The sequence below is a fragment of the Dama dama genome, chromosome 11 (genome assembly GCF_033118175.1).
Source record: "Dama dama isolate Ldn47 chromosome 11, ASM3311817v1, whole genome shotgun sequence".
Classification (NCBI taxonomy): Eukaryota; Metazoa; Chordata; class Mammalia; order Artiodactyla; family Cervidae; genus Dama; species Dama dama.
Genome location: NC_083691.1, coordinates 89507152 through 89532377, shown reverse-complemented (window position 1 = coordinate 89532377; position 25226 = coordinate 89507152). Strand labels below are relative to the sequence as shown.

Sequence of the window (25226 nt, the reverse complement as noted above, 5' to 3'; positions counted from 1 at the left end):
AGGACTGATGCTGAAGCTGAAACTCCAATACTTTGGCCACCTGATGCGAAGAACTGACTCATTTGGAAAGACCCTGATGCTGGGAAAGATCAAAGGTGGGAGGAGAGGAGATGACAGAGGATGAGATGGTTGGATAGCATCACCAACTCGACATGAGTTTGAGCAAGCTCTGGGATTTGGTGATGGACAGGGAATCTGGCATGCTGCTGTTCATGGGGTCGCAGAATCGGACACGACTGAGTGACTGAACTGAACAGATGAGGGAGAGCAAAGATGGACCTAGAGGTCTGTCCCTCTAACAGTGGCTTTTCAGACACTGAACAGGTCATCCTGCATAGATGTTTGGGCTTGGAGCCCTCCTCACACCCTTGTCATCACACCATATCCCCCCAGGCCAGTCCTGTGCACTGAGCCATCTCTGCGATCTCTCAGGAGGGTGAGGGGCGGGAGCCACCATCAGCAGGACTCACTGGTCCAGCCGGTCCCCCGTGGCCGGGCATGTGTGGTTCAGCGGCTGTCTGAGGCCTAAGCAGAGGGGACAGCAGCGCCTTTCCTGAGACAAGTGGGAAGAAGGTATCAGCCATGGCTGACCGAGCGGTGACCCAGGGCTCAACACAGAGCCAATTAGCAGCCACCACAGTGGCAGTGGGCTTGCCGCGGCTTCCACGAGAAGCCCCACGTGCCACCGGCATGTCAGCCTGAGTTAGCAGCAGGAGGGCTGAGTGGAGTCTGGCTGGAGGCTGCCTGCACTGCGGAGTGTGGGTGATAACACTTCCCCTGGGCTCAGGGCAGCTGGGCCAAGTGAGACGTGGGAGTACGCGTGCCTCTGCCTGAGAGTTAGTGTGTGTGGTGCCTGTGTACACATGTGTGGTGTGTGAACACGTGTACTGTGTACATACACATGTGTTGTGTATACACGTGTGTGGTGTGTGCATATGCATGCGGTGTGCATACATGTGTGGTGTGTGCACACATTTGTGGTGTGTGCATACACATGTGGTGTGTGTACACGTGTGGTGTGTGCATGCACATGTGTAGTGTGTGTAAATGTGTGTGGTGTGTTACCAGTTCATCATCCAGGACTTGTGTGTCAGTGTGCGTGCACACACCTGCTCACGTCCCTTCAGCATGTTTACTACGTGCTTTGTGTGCTTGCTTAGTGAGAGGTGAGGATTCTAGGACTGAGCAGGCCGAAGTCCCTGCCCTCCAGGGGCTTCTGTTCTAGTGGGAGAGACCAAAAAGCAGCCAGTAAACAACTACTCTGCGGACGCGGTAGAGGAAAGTGCTAAGAGGAAAGGCAAACAGGAAAAGGGCTGTTTGTGATCAGGGAGGGCCCCTCGGAGGAGGTGATCTTGATCTACATGAGCAGGAGGCAGCTCATGACTACCCCGAGCAGAGGGCTGCAGACAAGAGTGCGGAAAGCAGGGCCAGAGTGCCCAGCTAGGGTTCCACTGTGCTGTCCGTGTGTGATGTGGATGGGAGGAAAAGGGAGACCCCACAGCTGAGGGGATATCTGACAGGCCAGACCTGGGAACAGCCCTCAGTGAGAACCTCCTTGTCCAACTCAGCTTGCTAAATCCACCCCCACTGTCCAGCACGGCCGGGCCTCCCCAGGTGGGCCCCTCAGCTCGGCCGACGTGTCCACGGGGTGGCCAGAAACCAGAGAAGCCACTGCCAGGCTCCTTTTCTCTCTCAGAGAACTGGCCTGGAAGCTGCATCCTAGAGGCCAGAGGCGAGGCTGCCTGTGGGTGCTCTGACGCGAGGAGCCACTGGCAGATGGTGTGATGGGACTGCAAAGAGGCTGGTGGGGACGATGGATACCCTGGACCATGCTCTCTCAGCCCAGACTCGGGAGGCCTGGCAGGGCTGGGCCTGGGGAGAGCTGGAGGCCTCCCCGCTCTGCGCACCGCCTCTCTGTGGGAAGGGCAGGCTCTAGACCCCAGCAAACGTGCCAGAGCAGGCTTCAGACCTTGTCTTTCATTTCCCAAACCCAGAGGCCCTGGACAGGGAGCCTCGCAGGCCCAGGAGGGGAAGCTTAGTGGGCTCCGCCACAGGTGGCCTTTGGGAGAGGTTGGGTGGACGAAAGGAAGGGAGGTGGTCGGGGAGCAAAACCGTTGTCACCACACCAACCCAGCCAAAGGCTTCCTTCTGCTGGGGCGGACTGCGGTGTCTCGGGGTGACAGCAGGCATGGGGCCTGCGTCTGTCTCCCCGTGCAGCTTTGTCTGCGGGCCTGTGTGAGCGTGTATACTTGTGTGTATCCAGTGTCTGTGTCAGACTGGGTCCTTCCTGGTTGTTTGTGTGTCTGTGAGTGAGCCCCCCATGCCTGTATGTCTGCAGCTGGGCGCCTCTGGGGATCCTGCAGCCTCTCTGGGTACGTGCCTTTCTGGGTGTGAGTGCGTGAGGTGTCTTGCAGTTTGTCGCCTGTCAGCCTCTGAAACAGTAACACCCTGTTCCCTAGCGTGACCTCGAGGCTCTCGGGGAGAAGCTGCCTCCTCCACTCTTGTCAAGGCGGTGGAGACAACAGCTCTGGGGGCCGCGGGATTGCAGGGCTGGCCGGCAGAGACCTGCACTGTAGCTCTGCCTTTGCCGTTGCTGTCAATGTCAACCGCTGCTGCATGGCTGGCCAGACCGGCAGCCCCCAAACCAGGCCTACACTTATCCTGGCCTCTTACTGACCTCTGGCTGTGGTCTCAGACTCCCGTCCCGGCTGCTGCCTACCCTGAAGGGGCATGGAACGTGGTGGCGGGGCAAGGAGGCGGGTTGGCTGGATGGCAGCTCAGCTGTGTGGGGGGCTCAGAGACTTAAATTTGGGAGGAAATTAAGAAGTAATCTAGCCCTCTGCCCAGGGTATCCATCCCAGTGGCCGCAGCTGCATCTTTGTGTGTTCCCACTGAACCTGACTCCCTCTGGACCCTCCTAGGAGTGGACCCTCACTGAAACTTGGGAGTGGGAGGGGAGAAGGTGGAGCTGGGAGGGGCAACGAGGGCCCTGGATTCAGAGCCTCTCTAAGTGCCTCGCCCAGGTTTTGACCAGACTGGGTGGGGGCAGGGGGTCAGGGGGCGAGGTGGGGAGAGGCAGGCATGGGTTTCACAGACTGGCTGGGGAGGCAAGGCGTCAACTCTTGAAAAGTCACCAGGAGGCAGTAAATGAGCCTGGTGAGGACCACAGACTCCAGGTGTGGACAGGAGGCCAGAGAAGATGGGAGCTAGAATGGGCTGGAGCACTCAGGAAGGCTTCCTGGAGGAGGAGTGTTCAAAGGGTCTTGAAAGACTGGTAGAAGCTGGGTGGGCAGAGAGGGGGCGGGAAGAACACTGTGAGTTGAGAGAGGAGGGTCTGTGCAGGGCAGGGGCCCGGGAGAAGTAGGGTTCCAGGGCCATGAGGGACTGGGACTGGGAGTAGAGCCAAGAAAACTTAGGGGAGAAGCCCTCTGCTGAGGAGGAGCTGGAAGGAAGGGCAGGAAGAAGAAGGAGGACTGGGCGGGCTCACCTTACATGCCGGCCCCTCCTCAGCCACCGTGGCCACTGACTACCTGAGCGGGTGGGGCCTCAGGACTGCAGTGCCCTGGGCTCTCCTGGGCACTTCGCCCCACCGGGGCAGCGGTTCCCATCCTGGCTTTGCCCTGCGGAAGCCTTGTGCAAACAGGGGGTGTCCTGCACCATGGGAGCGCTTGAGAAACTGCCGCAGCCTGGGCCCCGGCCCGGAGTCTAATCCCAGTGGTCTGAGGAGTTGTTAGGCTGTGCAAGTGAAATGGAGACGTCCCTGACTCTCCGTTCAGAGAGAGTAAGCAACCAGGGGGACGTGGACGCAGCTGCTGCTGGGGAAGCTGGGGCCCTGGTAACCTTCTCCCCCGGGGGCAGTTAGGACTCTTGAGTTGCAAGAAACAAACTCTGTGGTGCCTCCTACAACTAAAAGGTGGGGAGGAAGCAGGGATGGGAAGGGTTCTGGGATCTGGAAACACTAAGTCATGCCCTGCTGACCATACCTCCTGTTTTATTTGAAAAGCAGGGCACATCGCCACTCTAAGCAAAACAGAAGGTCTGTTAGGAAGGAACAGGGGCGATTGGCAGCAGGCCCTCAACCTCCAGATCTCCACTTCCTTGTACTGGAAGCACCTGACTCTGCCCATGGCAGGAGGTGACGATATGCAGACCACAAGAAGTGTGCAGATGTGGAGGAGGCCGGCATAGGAGGTAAAAGTGTTCCGTATGAGAACAATGGGAAGGAGAGGGCTTGGTGGTGGTAGTGGGGCAAGTGTGTGTGTGTGAGAGAGAAATATCTGAAGAGTAGGTATCCGGAGGCAGTGTATCTGGTGGGAAAGGCATTCTCTTGTGCAGTCTTTCTACCCTCACTGGGCTGGAGAACAGGCCTTGGGCCCAGAACATTTCTTCCCCAAGAGAGAAAAAGCCACGCAGCCTGTGCCAGGCTTATCGCCTCATGTGGGAACATCTTTTCCTGTTTGCAGCTCAGTTTGTGCTCCTTTTGTCTGCTTTTATTTACATCCATGGCCCTCCCGCAAACCCCCAGCTTTCATTATTTCAAACTCCAGGAAGGAAGGGCTGGGGTCCTTCTGCTTCCACACTAGAGGGGCACACACAGGCCAACCGGCCTGCATCAGCTGCACTGCCATGAGGGCCACCTGCGGTCCACGAGGGGCCAAGGCCCGCTGCGGAAGCTGCCCTTGCTCTTTTTCCACCTGAGTAAAGGCCACTCAGGGCTGGACTGTGTCGTGTTTTCCTTGACGACTCCAGCACCAAGATTCAGGGGACAGAAGTGTTTGGACTTCTGTTCTGGTGGCTGACGCTGTGATGATTGTTGCTATCCTCCTCTTAATTGGAGTTCTCCCTGGCACTAACTGGGTTTCCCTAGTGGCTCAGACAGTAAAAAGAACCTGTCTGCAATGCAAGGAGACCCAAGTTCGATCCCCGGGTGGGGAAGATGCCCCGGAGAAGGGAATGGCAACCCGCTCCAGTATTCTTGCCTAGAGAATCCCATGGACAGAGGAGCCATGTTGCAAACAGTCAGACTCAACTGAGTGACTAACACTTTCACTTTTCCTGGCACTGGTTACCACCACAGGATGTTCTGTGGTGAAGCGTGTGGTGCCAGGAAGACTAGGGAGACCAACTCAGCCCAGTTTGCCTGTGACTGGGAGGGGAGGAGAGCTGGCTTGTCAGAGAGTCCCTTTTCTTCTAGTCAGGACTCTCTGTCATGGGATACCACTTGGAGCTGCTTGAGTCACAAGAGGAAAACACTCTGCCTGCAACTCCAGGGCTTTGTGATGAGTAAGGGCCAAGCGAGCGTGAAGGGCTGTCTGCTGTCTGCTGTCTGGGCTCATGCGGCGGCCTCCTCTCCTTGGAGAGAGCTCCCAGCCCTGACTGGACCTCCATCAGCCAGCTGCTTCCCCACAACCCTGCTCAGGAGCTCTTGTGTGTGTGTGTGTGTGTGTGTGTGTGACAGAGAGAGACAGAGACATCCGAAAGGGTATCCGGTGATGTTTGCCAAGTCTCGGAGTGTTTTCTTCTCCCTGTCTTGTTCTTTCCTGCCATTCCCCAGCCTCACACCCTTACACGTCTCCCTCCCTCACCCCCACACCCCCAACCAGGCCCTCTCAGGTCTGGAAGCTAAAGACAAGCCTGAGGCAATTAGTAGAGCCTATTGAAGACTTGTCACTAGAAAGCTCCTTAACTCAGCCACCTGAGTTGGGGCCCCAGGCAGGTGACAGGGATGGGGGAGGAGTTCCAGGAACACCAGGGCAGCTGCTTGGGTGGGGAAAGGGTTGGGGGGTGCAGCGGTGGGGGTGGGGGATGGGGCAGACACCTAGCAGAGAAACAGGGTTGGGAGGCCTAGATTGTATGAGCCTGTAGATTATGCAGATGTAGGAGTAGCCATTGTTTTTCACTGTTTGTGGTTTCTCTCTTCCTAGAATTTTGCTCTGGCTGATCTGCTGCAGAACCTAGGCCTGAGAGGTGAGGTGCCAAAGAATAAGCCTCCTGACTACATGGACCATCCCAGGAAAAGTTTTCCTCTTGGGTGTGGGCCCCTTAAAGAGGGGCCATCACGTGAAGACCCTGTATGTAACACATAGAGTGGGATGGGGTAGCACATGCCCATAAATCGTTCCACCCGTGACTCTGTGCTTCTCTGGGGTGGGGGAACTGGCCAGGAGAGAGACGAGCTCACAGCAGGATCAGAGGACGAGCAGGGAAGAGGGGCCTGGGTCTCCAGCCTGTCCCTGCCTATCTCTGACTTCATGGTGTCCCTCACACGACAACCATTGTAGCCAAGCCAGGCAGGGGCAGCAGAGGCCCTGATGCTGATGTAGATCCTGTCTCCAACTGTGTGTAGTGTGTGTGTGTGAGTGTGTGTAGTGTGTTTGTGAGCTGGCTCTCGATCGAGCTAGCCCTGGCTTTGGTCCGCTCAGCTCCTCTAGCTGCCACTAGAGGGCGGCAGTGAGCATAGCCGGGCCAGGGGAACTCGAGCTGCACCCCGCCCCCCAGCCTTTCCACTCCGCGTTTCCTGGCCCTTCCCAGCGCGGAGGGGTGATCAGGCCCCAGCCACACAGCCACGAGGACCGGAGAACCCACTAAAGCCAGTCCCTAGCCTTGGGTGCGGTGCAGGTGTAATGGTATGGGAGTGGGAGGTTAGTTAGTGAAGACGCTGGAGGGGACCAGAGGTGAACAGAGGTGGTCCAAGTCAGAACCGCCCTTTGTATTCATTACCTCCTACTAGGATCAAGGTAGAAGGACAAGAGGCGGGACCAGGGGACCAGGCAGCCTGCAGGGAGACAGGCAGTGGCCAGCCCACGACCAGGCAGGCAGAATCACCCTGACAGCAAAGGCAGGTTACTTTAAGAGGCCAGACAAAACCACGTGGCTCTGGAGCCAGACTGTCCAGATTCAAACACCAGCTCCTCAAGTACTAGCCCTGAGACGTTAGGTGAGGCTCTGAACCTCCTCCCTCGCTTTCTCATCTGTAAAACGGAGATGGGTAGATGTGAGTGTTAAATGGGTTAAAACATACAAATCACCTAGAACAGTGTCTGGCACAGAGTAAGAACACTCTCTGTGCACTAGAGTGCATTTATAGAAACTATAAAAAGAAACAAAAATCAGGGATGGTTTTCTGAGAATAGATCCACCTGCTGTCTAGATCCCCTAGGACAGCCTCATGAGATATATGGGAATGGATTCCCATACTCCCAGGCATTGAATAGTAACAATATGAGTTAGTGAATCAGTAAAAGTTAAAGGAGCCTGTGTAACACTGGTAAAAATGTATGGAGTTACCAAGGTCTGTCAATATGTAAATCGATAAACCTTTGACTCTACAAATCTTTTCACTCTTGGGTTCCCTGAATTGAGCATGAGAGCCCTTCTGCTTCCTCGAATTTCTACTTCAAGAGCGGCTGTTTTTTTTTTTTTTTTTTTTTTTTAACATTCTGGTGACCTCCTGCCTAAGCACAGGTCCCAAAGAGCCTCCTTGAGCCCTGCACTGCGTTGTTGGGAAATCCTAGTTTCTTCCTGTTATCCAGAGGAAATGTGAGTCCTCACCAGGTGCCAGTTTTGGCTTTAAGACTGTAGAGAAGTAAAAAGGCCCAGCTGTGGAATAACAGTCCTGGATCAGTCATCAGAATGCCCTTAACCTTTTCCAGCCTCATGTTTCCCTTATCTACAATTCTGGGGAGGGATGGGGGAATACTTTTATTATATTTTCCTCCTTCCTTGGGAGGATAATGCTCAGGAAAATAAAAACTAAGATCAATTGAGATTTTATTGTACTTCTACTCACTGATACTTCTGTGTCTCAAATACAAAGTATCCAACAGAAAAGACTTGACCAGGAAGCTCCCCTATTGGGCCCATCAGGAGGAAGGTCATGTGATCCAAGGCTAGCTGACTGACTTGTAAGGCACCATATGTTTTTCTCACAAAGAAACTGAGTAAGGACAGACAACTCGAGGCATCCCAGCAGGTCCAGCATACTACAGACATTTACATTTTACATTTAATTTATAATAGGTGATATATTTACATATATTTACATAGTTCAGTACTTTAAGCATATAAAAAGACATGCAGGAAACACCCTCTCTTACTCTTGAACCCAGCTCCTCTCTCTGTCTAGGAAGCAAGCAAAGTGACCATTTTCAAATGGACTTTTCCAGAGATAGTCCATATAAAGAAATATCTATGCAGATTCTTTCTCCTTATTCTTTGGCTTTTTTCAAAAGGGGATCCTCCTATACGGGTACATAGAGAACAGTCTCGATTGTTTCTATGGCTGTTCTTTAGAATGTACCAAAACGTACTTGTCCAGTTTCCTATTAATGAACATTTAGGTTGTTCTCAGTCTCTCCCAGTGCTGCAGTGAAGAGCCTTGTAAATAAGCACACAGGTCACACTTCTTATACACAGCCCTCAGAAATTCTTAACCAGGGGTGTGGGGACTCCTTAGAAGTCAGCAGATATAAAATTCAGGGAGACAGAACTGAAGGACTCCAGCAACCTGGACGGGAAAAAACTCCCTTTATTTACACTAAGGTCAACAGAAATTTAACATTTCCTTCCATTATGAATGCAGTCAACACATTCACAAGAACTGGCAATATCTGTGACTTTCTCATCTTACCTGGTTGAAGATATTTTGAAAATATTTACACTCATCCCTTCTCTGTCATTGTGGTAGTAAAGGAAAACGGTTTCTTTACTCACCACACTCTGACATCAAACATGTGGGTTTTTTCTGCACATCAATTTTGTGACTCTCTGGACACAAACTGGGTGCCTACAATTGCATTCAATTCTGAGACTATCTACCTGGAGTTATTGTCAGACTCCACAGCTTTAAGACCTTGGTCCCACAGCCCTTCCTTCAGTTCAGATTCAGTCACAGTCATGGGTCCCTGTGGTACCACACTTCTGTTCAACTTGGCTGCAAAACTAAGGGTCCCACATACCCCACCTCAGATTGGATAATTTCCTACAATGGCTCACCAAACCCAGAAACATTTACTTATGTCTCCCAGTTTATCATAAAGGACATTATAAAGGGCAGAGATGAACAGCCATATGAAGAGGTGAGGTCTGAAGGGACTGAGTCCAGGAACTTGTCCTCAGGGTGTTGGGGTGCACCACCCTCCCCTCAGGTGGATGTGCTCACTATTCTGAACCCTATACTTTAGAGATTTTTGTGGAGGCTTCCTCATGATTATTAACTCAATCTCCAGCCCTGCTCCCCTTCCTACCAGACAGAGGATAGGATTCAAAGTTCCAAGCTTCTAGGGAATTCCCTGGAGGTCCGAGCTCTCACTGCAGAGGCCCCTGGTTCGAGCCTTTTAGTTGGGGAACTAAAATCCCACCAAGTTAGGCAGCGTGGTCAAAAAAAGAAAAAAAGTTCCAAACTTCTAATCTGGTGACCAGCTCCCATCCTGAAGCTAACCAGGAGCTCACCAAGAGTCCCTCATTAGAACAAAAGATGCTTCTATCACTCAGGAAATTCCAAGGAACTTAGGAGTTCTGTGTCAGGAACTGTGGGCAGAGACTGAATATATATATATATATTTCTTATTATGTCACAGGCAGGTAGTTACTAGACTTTCTGTTAGAACGGGTTATGTTAGGCGTTCCAAAGAAGCGTGTGTGTGTGTGTGTGCTGTGTGCTAAGTCACCTCAGTTGTGTCTGACTCTTTGTGACCCTATGAACTGTAACCCACCAGGTTCCTCTGTCCATGGGATTCTCTAGGGAAGAATACTGGAGTGGGCTACCATTCCCTTCTCCAGGGATCTTCCTAACCCAGGGATCAAACCTGCATCTCCTGTGGCTCCTGCATTACAGGCAGATTCTTTACCACTGAGCCATCAGGGAAGTCACATATATATGACTATATCACACAGCTATCTAAAATTTTTTTGATATCTGTATTTCAGTGAATTTTTTTGCTTTGTAATCTTATGAATTTTTTATTCATGGTAAACTATACATAACACAAAATTTACCATTTGAACCTTGTTAAGGGTACGGATCAGTGGCATTACGTATATTCACAGTGTCATGCAAGCATCACTACCAGTCATTTCCAGAACTTCCTCATCTTCCCAAACAGAAGTTCTATACCATCAAACGGTAACTCCCTATCACCCACTGTCCCTTCCCCCTCCAACCAACCACCATTCTACTTTCTGTCCCTATGAATTTGATTACTTTAGATACCTCAGGTAAGTGGAATCATACAATATTTGTCCTTTTGTGGCTGGCTTATTTCACTTAGCATAATGTCCTCAAGATTCACTCATATTGTAGCATGTGTCAGAATTCCCTGTTCTTTAAGGCTGAATAATACTCCATTGTATGCATGTACCAGTTTGTTTATCCATTCATCTGTTGAATTATTTTCTTTCCATCTTTCGGCTATAGTGAATAATGTTATGAACATGAGTGTGCAAATATTTCTTTGGATCTCTACCTTGAATCAGTTCAGTTCAGTTCAGTCGCTCAGTCGTGTCCGACTCTTTGTGACCCCATGGACTGCAGCATACCAGGATTCCCTGTTCATCACTAACTCCCAGAGCTTGCTTAAACTCATGTCCATCAAGTCCAACCATCTCATCCTCTGTTGTCCCCTTCTCCTCCTGCCTTCAGTCTTTCCCAGCATCAGGGTCTTTTCTAAGGAGTCAGTTCTTCGCATCAGGTGGCCAAAGTATTGGAGCTTCAGCTTCAGTATCAGTCCTTCCAATGAATATTCAGGACTGGTTTTCTTTAGGATTGACTGGTTTGATCTCCTCCTAGTCCAAGGTACTCTCAAGAGTACTTTCAATACTTCTGGGTATATACCCTGGAAGCCCCGTATACATTCCTTATCTTTGCATGCCTGCCTCCGCCACTAGATGGGGGACTTCTTGATGGGCTGCCCTGCTCTCTGCGGCCCCTCAGCTAGCCCTTCCAGAGGTGGAGTAAATGCATTCAGCACCTAACGGAGGAAATCAACAGAGAGGGAGAGTTAGGCTTCAGGATGGCTAATCAAAGATGCCCCAGTTTCTACCTGTGCCACTTGTAGAGGTACAACCTGAGGCAAAGTAACTTTCCTGGGATCAGATTAATTTCCATCCTGAACCTACAGCCTAGCCTTTAGCACAGTGCTTGGCACTCGAGAATTTTGTTCCTTTTACCTGCAGGAGCAAAAGAAAGCCCTGGGCAACCTGCCTGGAGGCTTCTGGTCCGAAGCTGCTGGGGAGGGGTTGGGAGGCCCGAGATCACGCTCCAGGCTGACGCAGGAGTGCACGGAGGGGGCCGGAGGTTACTTTTCAAGCTCTGGTACTAGCGCCGCGTCCCGGGTTGCATAGCGGATCTTCTTGGTGCAGCCCTGGGAGCCCGGCGGTCCGCGGGCGCGCGCCGCTGGGAGCAGCAGCGGTTGGCCCTCCGCGCCGGCAGGCGGCGCTAGTCTTGTCCCGGCCGAGGGCGGCTCTCGGGCCGGGCTGCTCTCGGCGGCGGCGGCGCACGACCGTCCGCGGGGCGGGGACGCGGCGACGGTGGCGGCGGCCCCCTTTCGCCCGAACCGGAGCGCGCAGGCCCGTCCCGGTGGTCGGGGGCGGGCGGGGCTGGGGCGCCATGTGGTTCATGTACGTGCTGAGCTGGCTGTCGCTCTTCATCCAGGTGGCCTTCATCACGCTGGCCGTCGGTGAGAGTGCGCGACCCGGCCCCGCGCGGGCTCCCGCTCCGGCATCTGTGCCCGCCGGGGGTCGCATCACGAGGGCGCCGGGGCGACCGGCGAGACCCCCGCCCGGCCCTCCCGCCTTCGCAGCCCCCTCCTGTCCCGCCTGGTCCTGCTTCTCCTCCTGGCCCCAGCAGCCTAGCTGACCGCGGGTCCATCCAGGAGTCACAGAGTCCACCCCAGCGGTGCCCGGGAGAGGCTGCCTCAGGTGCCCCTTGCCCGCGCACCGCCAACCGCTGTCGCGCCCGTCCTCGCAGAGCCGGCCGCGCCGAACTTTCCCCTACCCCTACCGCCGCCCTTTCGCCTCTGGCCCTTCGTGCTTCCTACTCTCTCTGACACGCTTTCCCCTCCTGGCTAGTTCCTCCTGTTGATCCCAGCTGAGATCTCACCTCCTCCGAGAAGCCCTCCTTATGAGGTCTGATGGTCCAGCCGCGCCCTGTACTTCCTCTAAAGTAGCACCTGTCACACTGAGATCGTCTGATTCCATTACTACTCAACCGCCCCCCCTCAAAGTTGGATCAGGGAAGGGACGTTGTCTGCCTTGTAGTGTGCTCTGCTCTCAGCCCAGCACCTGTGAAAGAAATTCCCTTTTATGGGCCAGAGGTTAGGTTTTGTGCTGAGGCATCGAATACGGGTTTCCATTCACTTTTGTGAAATCTCTCCTTAGTTGCCTTGACAAAGTTTTACTCATGACTTGGGAGGGTAACGCACAGGTTGTTTGGTTTGTTCCTTGCCTCATGGACTCATGAAAGGTTGGGTGGGACCCAGCTGCAGATAGCGGGCTGATCAGGATGGTGGGAGTGACCCTGGCTAATGTTCTCCCTGCTTGCCTTGCTCTCCTCCCCGCCTCCAGCCGCTGGACTTTATTACCTGGCCGAATTGATAGAAGAATACACAGTTGCAACCAGCAGGATCATAAAATACATGATCTGGGTAAGTGACAGCTTTCCCCAGGATCCCCCTCACTCTTGACCTGCCTCAAAAGGAGAAAGTGGGGAAAGTTTGGCGTGGGTGATGAGACCTCTGACCTTGCTGTTTCCTGAGGGTACCATCCCCCACCTCCCTCCCCTGTACCTGGTCCCCTGGGTCTGCTCGCCTGGGCTTAGGGAGCTTCCTTCCCCAGTGGCATCGCTTCACTGCAGGCCTTGTTCTCGGTTCCTTACGGTGAGAGCCAAGTGCCTGTTCTGTGTTGACAGGACCATGGCTTTGCCTTTGTTTGATTGTCTTCAGTGGTCTTAGCCCCTTGCTCTGTTCACAGCATTTAGAACTGAGAGGAACCTTAAGGACAGTTTTGAGTAGTTGTTGGACCAAGTGACTTGTTCTAAGAGAGAGACACCGTCCCTGGCCCAGGCCCTGCCCTGCTCAGGGCTCATGGAAGGCTTCTCTTCCTGAAGATACAATCCTTGCCGTCGATGTCAAAGCCACAGGAGAGACTGCTGGTGGTCTGCAGCTGCAGGAGAGGCTGGGAAGGGGCTGGAGGCATATTTGAACAGGAGGGGTCCACCGCCTCTCAAATCACCTCCTGTCAGCAGCCGCTTTCTCTCTGGGCATGACCTGGGGTAGGGAGTCAATGGTGGAAACAAGACCATAGCGCTCAGCCCTGGGTTCAGGGACCCAGCTCGTAGGTGTTGATACAGGAGTCAGTCCTTCATTCAGCTAACTGCCTGCCATGTGTTATGCCCTGACAACTATAAGTCTTTCAGAACTGTGTTTTTCAAACTGCAGGTGTGATTATTGGGTTGTGCAGTCAATTCAGCAGGTCATTATCAGCATTAAAAAAAGGGGGGGATGGAAAAAACTAGAATTGAAATCTGAACTTTGATCACATGTATGTGTGTGTGTTGGGGTCACAGTGTAAGCTGTTTTTCTTACTGTGGCGTGCTGTCAAACAAACTTTGGGATTAAAAAAGAGCTGCCCTTTGGGAGCCAAGAGGCTAGTCGGGGAGGTCAGAACTGTGGCTATGAAACAAGGAAAGACAAGCATGAAAACACTGTTGCCCTGCGTAGGCTAGGGGTTAGTGAGTCCAGGAAGGCTGCCTGGAAGACGCTCCCCGCACCGTGTGCCTCTGTTTCAGTTCTCCACAGCTGTGCTGGTTGGCCTCTACGTTTTTGAGCGCTTCCCCACCTACATGATTGGCGTGGGCCTCTTCACCAACCTTGTCTACTTTGGCCTCCTCCAGACCTTCCCCTTCATCATGCTGACCTCACCTAACTTCATCCTGTCGTGCGGTGAGCGGGGACAGAGTGGGAGGGCCAGCTGAGGTGGTGGGATGTGCCCTGCTCCGTCTACGGCACCGAAGGGGGAGACAGACCATGAGGTCCTCCAGGAGGCCAGGCCAGTTGGAGGTCGGGGCTCTCACGTGAGGACCCGGGAGCCCACACCGGCTCTAGTGACTAGAATTTGGAGGACTGGGATGCTCAGAGAGGGACGGCTTTCCTGGGGCAGGTGGGGTTTGAAAGATTCGAGAAGGGAAAAGAAGTGGGTTGGCTGAGTAGTTACAGCCCTTAAGAAACCACTTGGCCAGGAAAAGCCCAAAGCCTTTCCCTGGCCTGCAGGCAGCGCTCCATCCAGTCGTCTGGCCGTGAGTTCTGATTAAGGTGTGCTTCACGGGGCTGTGGGTCTCCCTGCAGACAGCTGCCTTGGGGCTGACAAATGTGTTCGGAGGACCCTGGCCTTCTTGCCTTTGCTCTGCCACCAGTTTCTGGCCCCGGGGAGTCAGTTCCCCTTTCTGACCTTAGTGTCTTCATCTCTTCAATGATATTTGGGAAAGTCATTCGGCACATAGATGCTCTAGTTATTTCTGGAAAAGGTTCTAGACAGAATCTGGTTACCAGGATTGCCTTATCTCCCTTCAGTTGTTACTGGTCGTCATAGCCTTTTGTCAAGATGTCAGATGGAATTGGGGTTTCTTAGAGTTACTTTTCTATTTCTGTGAGAGAACCTGGAAAGAAACCGTCATTCACAGGAGGGCATGGTGTTCAGGCCAGGACTGAGTGCCTTGGTTTGATTCCACTGAAAGATTTGTTCTGTGGGGGTTGGTGTGAGGTGTCCTTCCTTGGATCCTATGCCCCTCTTGAATCTTCCTGGGTGGGAGGGTGCTCTCCACTCCCCCCAGCCCCACCTACAGTAGCACGCTCCCTTGGCTTCCCATTGTCACTTCCTCAACTTGCCCAGGAGAGTTTTTCTGAAAGTCTGTGGGCATGGGGTACCATGCTGTCTTCCAGCAAGCCCTTGCCCTAGAGCATGGCTAGGCATGGCAGAGATGTTGTCCCTGCTGTAGAAGGGGAGTGGCAAGAGAGGAGAAAAGAGGATGGACCCATGCTGTTGCCGGCAAGGTATATGTGAGGGGTGTTGGGTTTGAGGGGATGTCTACCCTTCACTTCACCACAACAGGAATGCCTATGTCTGAGCAGCGGGTCCCCCCAGGATCTGTCTGAATCTGGCTGCACATGAAGGAGGTGTGTGGGGATGCAGAACGTACCAGTTCAGATCAGCCAGTTTTACCCTGGGGCAGGATAAGGAGAGACCTGGAACTTTGAGGAACCCTGAGACTGCACCGCAAAGCATCCAGCAGATGGTGCCCTTTATTCCTGAGGAGTGAGAGCCTCTGTCTGTGGCGCCTCCTCTTGGACACAGGAGCCCTTTCCTCCTCCCCCACCGCCCGTGCAGAGCTCTCTTCAGGACTCACGGCCGCTCTAGACCAAGTCATTTGGCACGGTGCTTTGGGCTGTGTAGCACTGAAGTCTCATTTCTGTGACATTCAAGGAGTGTTTTATCCACTTCTAATGTAACTCACACGTGCACTCGGCAGCGGGCAGAGGAGGGGGCTCGTCCTCTCATTTTAACAGATGGGAGACTGCTGGAGAGCAGCGTGCTTGGCCCAAGCTGCACTCTGGGTCGTGTGTAAAGTTAGGACCAAGACTTGGCATCCGACCTCCGGGGCCTTGTGAAGGCTGAAGGTCTATTTTATGTCGTCCCTGAGACTGACTGACTCTTCATTCCCTCAACAGGGCTAGTGGTGGTGAATCATTACCTAGCGTTTCAGTTTTTTGCAGAGGAATATTACCCTTTCTCAGAGGTAAGAAGTCTTCAGTATGTCCTCAGACGTCTAACAGAGACAGCAGGGGTAAAGGGGACTTGTGTGATTTCTTTGTGAATTTGGCTGTGATTTGAAACTGAGACTATTCAGGAATAACACATTAAAAAAATAATAATATCGATGATTTTAGAAAGCTGTGAGTGTGAGGAGCAGGGACCCTTTGGCTGAGGAAGAAGGCCACTGGGTCTCCCAGGATCCCAGCCTGACATCCTAAGGTCAGGAAGGGGTGAGGGGTGACCTGGTCTGATGCCAACCTCACAGGGCAAGGCTGGGCCACAGCCTTGAACCCTGCTGCTCTAGTTTGAACCCTGGAGAAGAACAAGGTCACTTTTCCAGGAGATACGGGTTGGTCATGGTTTTGCCTTCCATCTACATCCTTCAGTTGAGGAGTTGCTTGTCCTGGTGACCAGGATTCAGGGATTTTGGCCTGAATCGTGGTCATCTTCAGTCTCCACCTTTCCCCACTGAGTCTCCATGTCTGGGGCTGTCCTGTCTCTGCTTCACGGGCCCTGGTCCCCTTCAGAGAGCCCACGTGGGGCCGTTGGTGTGCCCTCGGCCACCCTTCTGAGATACACGGTGGCCACTCCTGGGCCAGTCTCGCCACCCAGGCACCATCTTCTCAGTGTCTCTGTTGCCAGGTCCTGGCCTATTTCACCTTCTGTCTGTGGATAATCCCATTTGCGTTCTTCGTGTCACTCTCGGCTGGGGAGAACGTCCTGCCCTCCACCATGCAGCCAGGAGGTGAGAAGCGGGCGGGAAGGGGTCACAGTGGGAGGACACCGGCAAGGCCTGAGCTGCCGAGTGAGCAGAGCCCACCCTGAGAGAGAGACATTTGAATTCTGGGTGGGCAGCCCTGTGTACTCACACACACAGACTCTCACCTCCCTGCCTGTGTCTCCACAGATGACGTGGTCTCCAATTACTTCACCAAAGGCAAGCGGGGCAAACGCTTAGGGATCCTGGTTGTCTTCTCATTCATCAAAGAGGCCATTCTACCCAGTCGGCAGAAGATATACTGACCCCCTGGGGAGGGGATGCTGGCGCAGGAGCCGGAGAGTCAGGCCCCTGGGCCTCTGCACTGGGTGGGGGCCGAGAGTTGGAAGGCACCTTCCCCCAGCCCCGGCCCTCCTTCCTTCCACTCCCCTGGAAGCCCTCATCCCCACCCTCCTCAGGAGGCTCAGCTCAGGTCAGATCTGATACTGCTGGAGGCTGAGACCTCAGAGGCTGCCAGGGAGTCGGGGCCTGCTTAGCCAGGAGGCCACCACCCACCTGGGTGCACAGAAGCTGAGCCCGTGGCCCTCCTGCTCCCTCCTGTGATCGGTCAGGAGTTCTGGCTCAGCCTGGGAAGGTAGGGCCAGGGCCATGAAGCTGAAGAGCAGACAGTGATAACTGCCAGTGGGCAGACGGCCATGGGAGGGGCTGTGACTTAGCACTTGCAAGAAAAAGTTTTTGCTGTTGAACTGTGATTTCTGTCCAAGTGCTGATTCCCATTTGAATAAAGATTCTAGGTGGCACTGTTTGCCTTAATACCCTGAAAGTTCATCTTTCTTCCTGCAGACTTTCCGCCTGGACTGGCTTTGCTGCACCAGGGCTCTTTCTCCACGTTTGGGTCTTGCCCTTCCGAAGGGACCATTCTTGTGGCCCATAGTGGGAAGGGGACAGAGATGAGGAGCCGAACCTGCCGGGGGGATGGGGAGTGGAAATGGAGGCAACCTTTCTTAATCCCTGTCTCTCTTCTTCCGTCTCTTCTTTCCCTGGGGCTCTGTGACTGCCAGGCTGAGGGCAGAGAGGGGATAGTGTGGGACTGGGTTAGATTTTTCAGGAGAACATGTATGATATCCTATTTGTAAGTTTTGTCCTAGGGAAGAGGAGTGGTTTCTGCCTGATTTCTATCTCGGGCTTGAGGAGAAACAATAAAAATTGGCTTCCAGGCAGCCTGGACTACAGCCTGCTTTGTAAGAAACGGGTGGTGGGAGAAGCTGTGTGTTACTCTAAGCACACAGGGCTGGCCCTCTCTTCTGAGTGGTCACGGCTCCTGGGAGGTGGTTGTCTTCTAAGAAGACAGTCCAGGTCCTGGGCATAGGGCAGCATTTGTCGACCTTGCACTCCAACTATAGTGCCTTCCGAGTACTCAGCAGTATGTATGGGAATGAAGTCCCCAAGGGAGCCATTAGCGGCATGTCCGATACCTCACAGCAAAGCAGGCAGGTGCAGAGATGGACAGCACACATATGGTACCTTTCAGCCACGGGGAAGACCTCTGTGCTTGCAAACCTTATTTCTACCTCCTGCCTCCAGTCCCACTGTAGCCCTTCATTTCCTTGGCTTTAGTATTCCCTTTCTCTTAAAAATAACCAGCCCTCCCCTTTCCTGGGGAGGAGCAGCCATTTTGGCCTCCTCTCAGTGCCAGGCCCTTCTGTCCTATGCAGACAAGGCAGGACAAGGTCCAGGACGCTGGAGGCCAGTGTCCTCCTGACTGCTGGCTGGCAGCTGGCCTTGCTGTCTCTTGCAGTCTCTTTCTTTCTCACCCCAGTGGCAGCTTTGCCCCTCCATTCATTCCACTGCTCGTGTTCCAGCAGCTGCCAGTAGCCTTGTGCTAAGTCCAGCGGACCCTTTTCACATCTCTTTCTACGTCTCTGCAGCGTCGGGCAGGTTTCATCACTGCCGGCTTCCCAAGCCCTTTTGTGGCTGCTTCTCCCTCTCTGCTCCTTCTAGGCCAGCGCGGGCTCCTCCCTTCACCCTGTGTACAGGGTTCTGTCATGGGTTCCTTGGAGGAGCCTGTCCCTTGCTGATGGCTTCAAGGAATTGAGAGCTGACCTCCAACCCCAGCATCCCTTTTGATCCTCTGAACCACCATTCTGCTACCTTTGGGCACGCAGACAAATCTTGTGGCCCAGATAGCACTTGTTGCTGTCCTCTGCAAACCTGCCTTTTTTGGGTACCTGCTTTGGCCCGAAGATCACTCAGGAGCCCAACCAGACACCTGGTTTCTCTTTCTGCCTGGACATCCAATCTCTAACAACTGTCAAGTTTACCTTCTTAACATCTCTTTATTTGAGCCACTCCCACTGTCATCAGCTTTCACCTGGATTATTGTGGCAGCCTCTGGCTTCTCTATCCCACAGCTGGAGTTGTCTTTCTAAGGCATAGTTGATTCAGTCTCCTTCTGGCTTGCAGTCTTCCCTGGCTCTCCACTGCCCTGAGGATAAAGTCCAGACCCCTAAGCATGGCTCGTGAGACTCGTGGTGGCTTGATTCCTGCTTGCCTGTCTGGCCTCGTCACTGGCCACTTTGCACTCTGAATTTCAGCCTCCTGTATCCAGAAACGCCCCGTTGCTTCTCCTTCATTCTACTCACCTGGTTACCTTCTCTGTCAGTTCTCAACTTAGACCTCACTTCCTCCAAGGAACTCGATGTCCCGTCTCCCTCCAGCACACCACACAGATCACTTTGGTCTTACCTGCCCGCTGACTGGTCTGTCTCCCCACTAGACTGTAAGCTCCTTGAGGGCAGGGAGTGTCCAGTTTTTGTATCAACAGCGCCTAGCTTGGCACCTGGCACATAGAAAGTACTCAATAAATGTTTGTTTAATGAATGATTTGCAGTGATGTATACAGGGGCTAGCAGGGGATCCAGGTGAGCTTCCTGGAGGAAGGAGGAGTGCTTTCAGCCTCAACCTCCGTCCTCTATATAGAGACCGCCTGTGCTGCTCTGAACTGTAGAGACCCCACTGGCAACTGGGGTGAAGGAAGACCAGAGTGGCGGGAAAGCCAACGGCAGGGCGACACTAGCCTTCCTCCTCCCTGTTCTGGAAATGCAGAATGAGGCTCAGAACCTGCAGCAGGAAGGACTTAATATGAACAAGAGGCAGAATTTCAAAGTGGTCCCTCATCCTGGAATCCTCACCTCTGGTGAGCTGTTTGGGGTAGGAGGGGGAGATGGGGATGCCAAGGTGTCATTTTTCCAGTGCTAGGGCCCAGAACAGAGGGATCCCCACTCTGAGCCTTGGGATACTGCCCTAACTTGGATCTCCTGGGGGAGATTCCTTTGTGGAGAGAAGGGGACCTGGGGTTGTGGGGAGGGGGCTGCCATCCTTGAGCTTGAGGGTGGGCAGCCTGTGGGCACTCCCCCTTCCTCCCCATCCACACAGAATCACCACACCTCAGCCTTCACTGAGCAGTCTCCAGTGGAGAGGCTACCAAAGTAAGTTTAAGGGAGGGGTGATTTAGGGGAAGGCAGAGCGGGGAGTCCTTGATGGGCTCGAACAGCCGCCAGGAAGGCTTCGTCGAATGTCTCTCGCAGGTTCATGCTCAGCGTGTCGGTCCAGAAGCTGCTGTCGCCCAAGTGCCGCTTCCGGGGCACCTCTCCCATAGTGACAGAGCAGAAGCCCTGGGGCACCTTCATTCTGTAGGGCCGCACCGAAGGGTACAGCTCGCGGATTACCACTTCAAAAGGCAGCCGGGGCACAGGCTCCACATGGCGGCCGGCCACCGTGCGCAGGTGCACGCCACCGTGCCCGTTGGACCTCACCTCCACGAAGCAGCGGAAGTCACGCTCTGGCCTGGGGTCGGGATGCACACCCAGGCGGACGCCCTGTGGGTAGCCGATCTGGGCGGTGGGGGACCTGGCGGGGTTGCTGCTGAGATTCCACACCTTGGGCCGCCTGATGGTGGGCGGCTTATAGGTGGGCGCAGGCATCAGCAAGGGCAGATTGGGCTGCTGTATCTGTTGTAGACGAGCCTCCGGGGAGGGGTGGAAGGTCGTGGGAGGCCACAGTACCCCGTCCTTGCAGGTCTTGGAGAGGGCCGTGGCCCGGGGCGGAGCACGGGGCTCTCGCTGAACGCTGGGTATTAGGGACTGGTCTTGGAGTAGCAACTTGCGATGGAGCCACTTCTTGAAGTCAGCTTCTCTCAGAATTTGGTGCTCCTTCTGCAACATCAGAAGGCACAAGATACTTCTGGACAGCTGCTCCCCCTGTGCTTCTGTGAAAGCAGGCCCTGTGGCTGTAGCCCTGGAAACCCCAGGTCTAGTTGAGCAGATACCTTCCTGCCCTTTGCGAGCCCAGAGTCTGATGAGAGAAACCCCTGCCCTGTGGGAGCCTTGTTCTCATGAGGAAAACACTGCCTGGAGGGGCCCCTGGCTCTTGCGACAGAGCCTTTCCCACAGGGGAGACCTCCAGTCAGATGGAGACTCGGCCTCTGCCCTAGGTGAGGTCTCCAGCTTGAGAGGGGAGACCCGATCCCTGCCCTATGGAAAAGCTTGAGTCTTAATGGGGGAAACTCCTGCACCCCCCACAAAGGAGTTCCCAGCCTGCCTTAAAAGTTTCTGGTTTGATGGGGGTGGGGGTGGGGTGGGGGGAGGCAAATGAGTGGTGCAAACTTATCCTTGACCCTGGAAGGAGAGAACAGAGAAGTCTGGAAGGCCAGCAACTGGATGGAGCGAATCTGAGCAGGCTTCTTGGAAGTGGAGGCCTTGAGCAGTCAGGGTAGGGAGGGAGACAGTTGGCTGGTGCTCCAGACTGGATGGTGATGATGTCTGTCCTTCCTTCCACTAGAGCTGAACCTTCAGCTTGTCACAGAACCACCCCTTCCTCCATCCCCGTCTCAGTTCCCAGACTGTTGCTAAGCGGTCAGGTGGTTTGGAGACTGACCCAGCTCTAGAGGTAGGCACCCCCCCCCCCCCCCCCCCCCCGATTAGGCTAAGCCAATCATCATAATTCCATCAGCCTTGCCCCAGACTTCAGTCGGTCAGCACATGGCTTTCCTTGAGCTCTAGGGATTGGAACAAGAATGCACAGGTGATCCAATTGAGGCCAATAAGAGATGAGGGGAAATCTTAGAGACACAGGAACAGATGGGCTTTGCCTCCTCTGGATACACACGTGACTGAGAGCTGGGTGGACCAACAGGGGGTATGACAGGGAAAATGAGAGGAATGCAGCTTGAACAGAGCTGAAATACCAGATTTTGCCAGCCCCAAAGCCCTCCCCACCCCTGGATCCACTTAGGAGTCCCAGCATCTTCTTTTGGAGTTTCCTGGTTCTTGCATTCTATGCAGCTATACCTCACATTAAAATCCTTTACTCTCCTTTTCTGCCCCAGTCAAGGTCTGACATTGATCTGGGGCCCTGCCGAGTCTCTAGCTTGTCAGTCTCCAGCTCATATCTGATTCCTTGTCTGTTCTGAATTTGCACTTCTTGACATATACCATGTTCTCATGGTCCCCCATGCCTCTCCACAGGGCTGTCTGTTCCTTCTCCCAGGTCAGCTCTTTCCTGATGGTTCATATAGCCAACTGCTGCCCACCTCTATAGACTCTTCAGCATTATCCCTCTGGCACCCTCCTGGAGCTCCCTCCTCAGCCGGGGGGGAGGCTCTTTCTGGATGGGACCACTTCTAGCCACTCTTCTAACTAACCACACACGGGAGTCATGCTCACACACCTGGATCACAGCTGATGCCCAGCACCCCTGCCCGCCCTACCCCTTACTTGGTACTCAGTGAGGTAGTCCTCCTCCATGAGGGCCAGCTGGTCCCTGAGCCTCTTCAGTTTCGTCATCTCATGGGCAAAGTCCTTCTTGTCCCGTTTCCACATGGCATCTTTCAAGAACCTGGTGCCAAGGCGGGGGTGTGTCATCCCTTCAGTTTCACCCTGGGCTGGGAAGACTGGCTGCTGCTGAGGGCCTGGTGAGGGTAGGGGGAGCTGCTGGAGATGAGGTGAGCAAGATGGGCCATCCCCCGTCTGGTTAACTACTTCCCTGGTGGTGAGAGACGAAAGTGATCACCACCTTCCTGCTGAAGGGCTAGGACCTCAAGGTAATGCTAAACCCCAGGGGTGAGGCCCTGTGGAGAACCCCAGGAATAGCATCTTGGAGAGGGGATCCCCCCTGCAGACTCATCCTTGGGTGAGGGCCCTGGGGAAGGGTGGCAGATGGGGGTGGTTCTCACACTCTCACCGGGCACAGACTCGGTGGTTCCATATTTTGCAGTAGTCAATGGGCTTGCAGCCGGTGGCATCTTGTGCATGGACGTTGGCACCTTTCTGCACCAGGACTTTGACACAGCTCAGCAGGCCCTCGCGGGCTGCCAGATGCAGAGGTGTGGAGCCATTGCACGTCTGACTGTGGAGGGCCCCGCCAGGGAGAAGAGGGGAGAAAGGAAGGATGAAGGGCATCAGATAGGTGGGCAAACCAGCTCCCAGGCCTGCTGTGCCACCAGTCCACTGGGTGACCCTGGCACATCCCTTTTCTCTGTACCTCAGTTTCAACTGTTGAAGGAGGGTTTGGACTAAATGAACACCAAAAGTCTGATTATGGAGTATGTGACCATAAGGACCTACCAAAAGGAGAGCTGGGTTGGCTGGAGTGCAGAGACCATGAATCTCATCTCTTTAACCACCCAGGCCTCCTCCCCCTTCCCCACGCCTGGCCATGGGCCCTCTTCCTCCCCAACTTTGTCTTCTGACCTTGCCCCATTCTCTCCCAACATGGCCTTTGCACCTCTGCCTGGAATAATTTTCCCTGGCTCTTCACCTGGCCGGCTCCTCTCAGTCCTCTCCTTAGAGGTAACTGCCCATTCCCAAATAGGTCTTCTCCTTGTCCCCTTTACTCACAGCTGCATTACCCTTCATAACTGCTTACCAGACTGTCATTTTGTTCATTGGTTTGCTAGTTGACTGGCCGCTCCTACATTAGTATGTCAGCTTTAGGAGGGCAAGGACCATGGCTGTTATATTCACCATATTCCTCAACTCTGACCCAGTGCTCAGCACATTAGATGCTGGATAAGTATTTTGAATGAATGCAGTGTCCTCTAAGCTGTCCATTCACTTTCTCAATTATCACAGTAGTCTCATGTGATAGGCATTATCATCCACCCAAATTTCAGTTGAAGACACTGAGGCAGTAGTTCCTAAACTGTGCTGCAAATGAGAAACAGCTGGGACTCTTTTGCGCCTTCAAAGCCCGGGCCACATCCCAGGCCAATTAAATGACAGACGCCTTTGGATTGAAACACAGGCATTGGTATTTTTGAAGCTCCCCAGGTGATTCCAGTATACAGACAGGCTTGGGAACCAGAGCACTGAGACTTAGGATTGAGTGACTTGCCTGAGGTTTTTCTGTCTCCTGGCAGGTAGCAAAACGGGGACATGAAGTAGGTCTGCCCTCTTTCAAAGCCTCTCAGCCACTACCACGTGACTGCTTCATGTGGGAACTGAATCCTGGCACCCCACAGCTCCTCTCCCTCTCCTCTTTGAATCTCCCTGCCTGGAAGTGGGGCTCTTATCTGCCCAGCCTGCCAGCCCCTCTCCCCACACAGGCTGGACTCACATGTTGAGGGCCGCCCCTTGCTTAATCAGATAGTGAATGCAGGGGAGGGCCACGGTCTTGTTGTCAGCATGGATGACAAGGTGCAGAGGTGTCTGGCCGTTGTTAGTGGGCAGGTTTACGGGGAACTTGTACTCCTCCACCAAGACCTGCAGGCATGCAAGCTTGCCGCTCTGGGCTGCAAAGTGGATGGCAGTGAAACCCTGCGGGGGCCAGAGAAGACAGGAAGTGGCTGAGCAGGACTGTGCCCCGGGTCCCACAACCTAACCTAGAGTGGGTTTCTTGGGGTTACCCTCGCCTCTCCTCTGTGCCCCCTGGAATCTCACGTTCTCCTTTCCCATTCCCTTAACTCGCTCCCCCAAAATTGCCCTCCAGATGGTAGGAAGCTGAATTAGAACCGTCCACCCAGAAGCTGGACTTGCCAGGTAACCACTGTGTGTAGAGCTCTCTGTAAGGTGGAGAAGACTCCGGTTCCTGCCCCTGCGCTCCAAGGCCTTACCTTGTCATCGGCCACGATTTCGCCAGGGTGCTGATTTAGACAGAACCGCAACCATTCCAGGTTGCCCAATGAGGCCGCGAACAGCTCGTAGTAGCTTTCTCCGATCGCCCTCTGGTCCCACTCCTCCGCTAGACTCTTGGAACTGGAGCCGGCGCGGGAAGGAAGGTGGGCGTGAGCCTAGAGGCCGGCCCAGGGCGCGACGGGCGGCAGGGCCCCCGGGCACCTCTTGGGAGGTCAGCCCGGCCCGGCCTGAGCCCTCACCGCCCCGCCCCGAGCCCGCACACCCAGGCCCGGGCCCACCTGTGACGCCGGACCGCCGACTCTTTGCGGGTGGTTGAGCCCGCCTTCACCAGCTGCAGGTGTACGTCCCCGGAGAGGTACCGCCGCTTGCTGATGGGCGCCGCCGCCCACTTGCTGAAGTGCCAGCTGGCGCTACGGGCGGAGGCCGACGGGCGCTCCCGGATTAGGGTCGTGGTGGAGGGGCCGGACCGGGGCGCCTCCCTAGCCGGGTCACCGACCAGTCGGTTACCCCACCCCACGGCCCACGCATCCCGGAGACTCGTCATCTCAAGACCCCACACGGAAAGACGAGTA

The 25226-nt window shown here is 54.3% G+C and overlaps 2 protein-coding genes across 2 annotated transcripts; one reads left to right on the top strand and one right to left on the bottom strand.

The window, feature by feature from the left end:
- The first annotated feature begins 11512 nt into the window (after positions 1 to 11512).
- On the top strand, positions 11513 to 19402 carry TEX261 (testis expressed 261). The gene is made up of 6 exons (XM_061155663.1): positions 11513 to 11675; positions 12562 to 12641; positions 13784 to 13937; positions 15720 to 15787; positions 16447 to 16549; positions 16712 to 19402. The coding sequence occupies exons 1-6, from the start codon at positions 11606 to 11608 to the stop codon at positions 16825 to 16827; spliced, it is 591 nt and encodes a 196-aa protein (XP_061011646.1). The 5' UTR covers positions 11513 to 11605; the 3' UTR covers positions 16828 to 19402.
- A 614-nt stretch (positions 19403 to 20016) lies between these two features.
- On the bottom strand, positions 20017 to 25198 carry ANKRD53 (ankyrin repeat domain 53). The gene is made up of 6 exons (XM_061156124.1): positions 24917 to 25198; positions 24633 to 24809; positions 24137 to 24336; positions 22763 to 22927; positions 22297 to 22417; positions 20017 to 20736 (listed from the first exon to the last, which is right to left on the bottom strand). Exons 1-6 carry the CDS (start codon positions 25196 to 25198, stop codon positions 20017 to 20019), a joined length of 1665 nt encoding a protein of 554 aa, XP_061012107.1.
- Between the last annotated feature and the right edge of the window lie 28 nt (positions 25199 to 25226).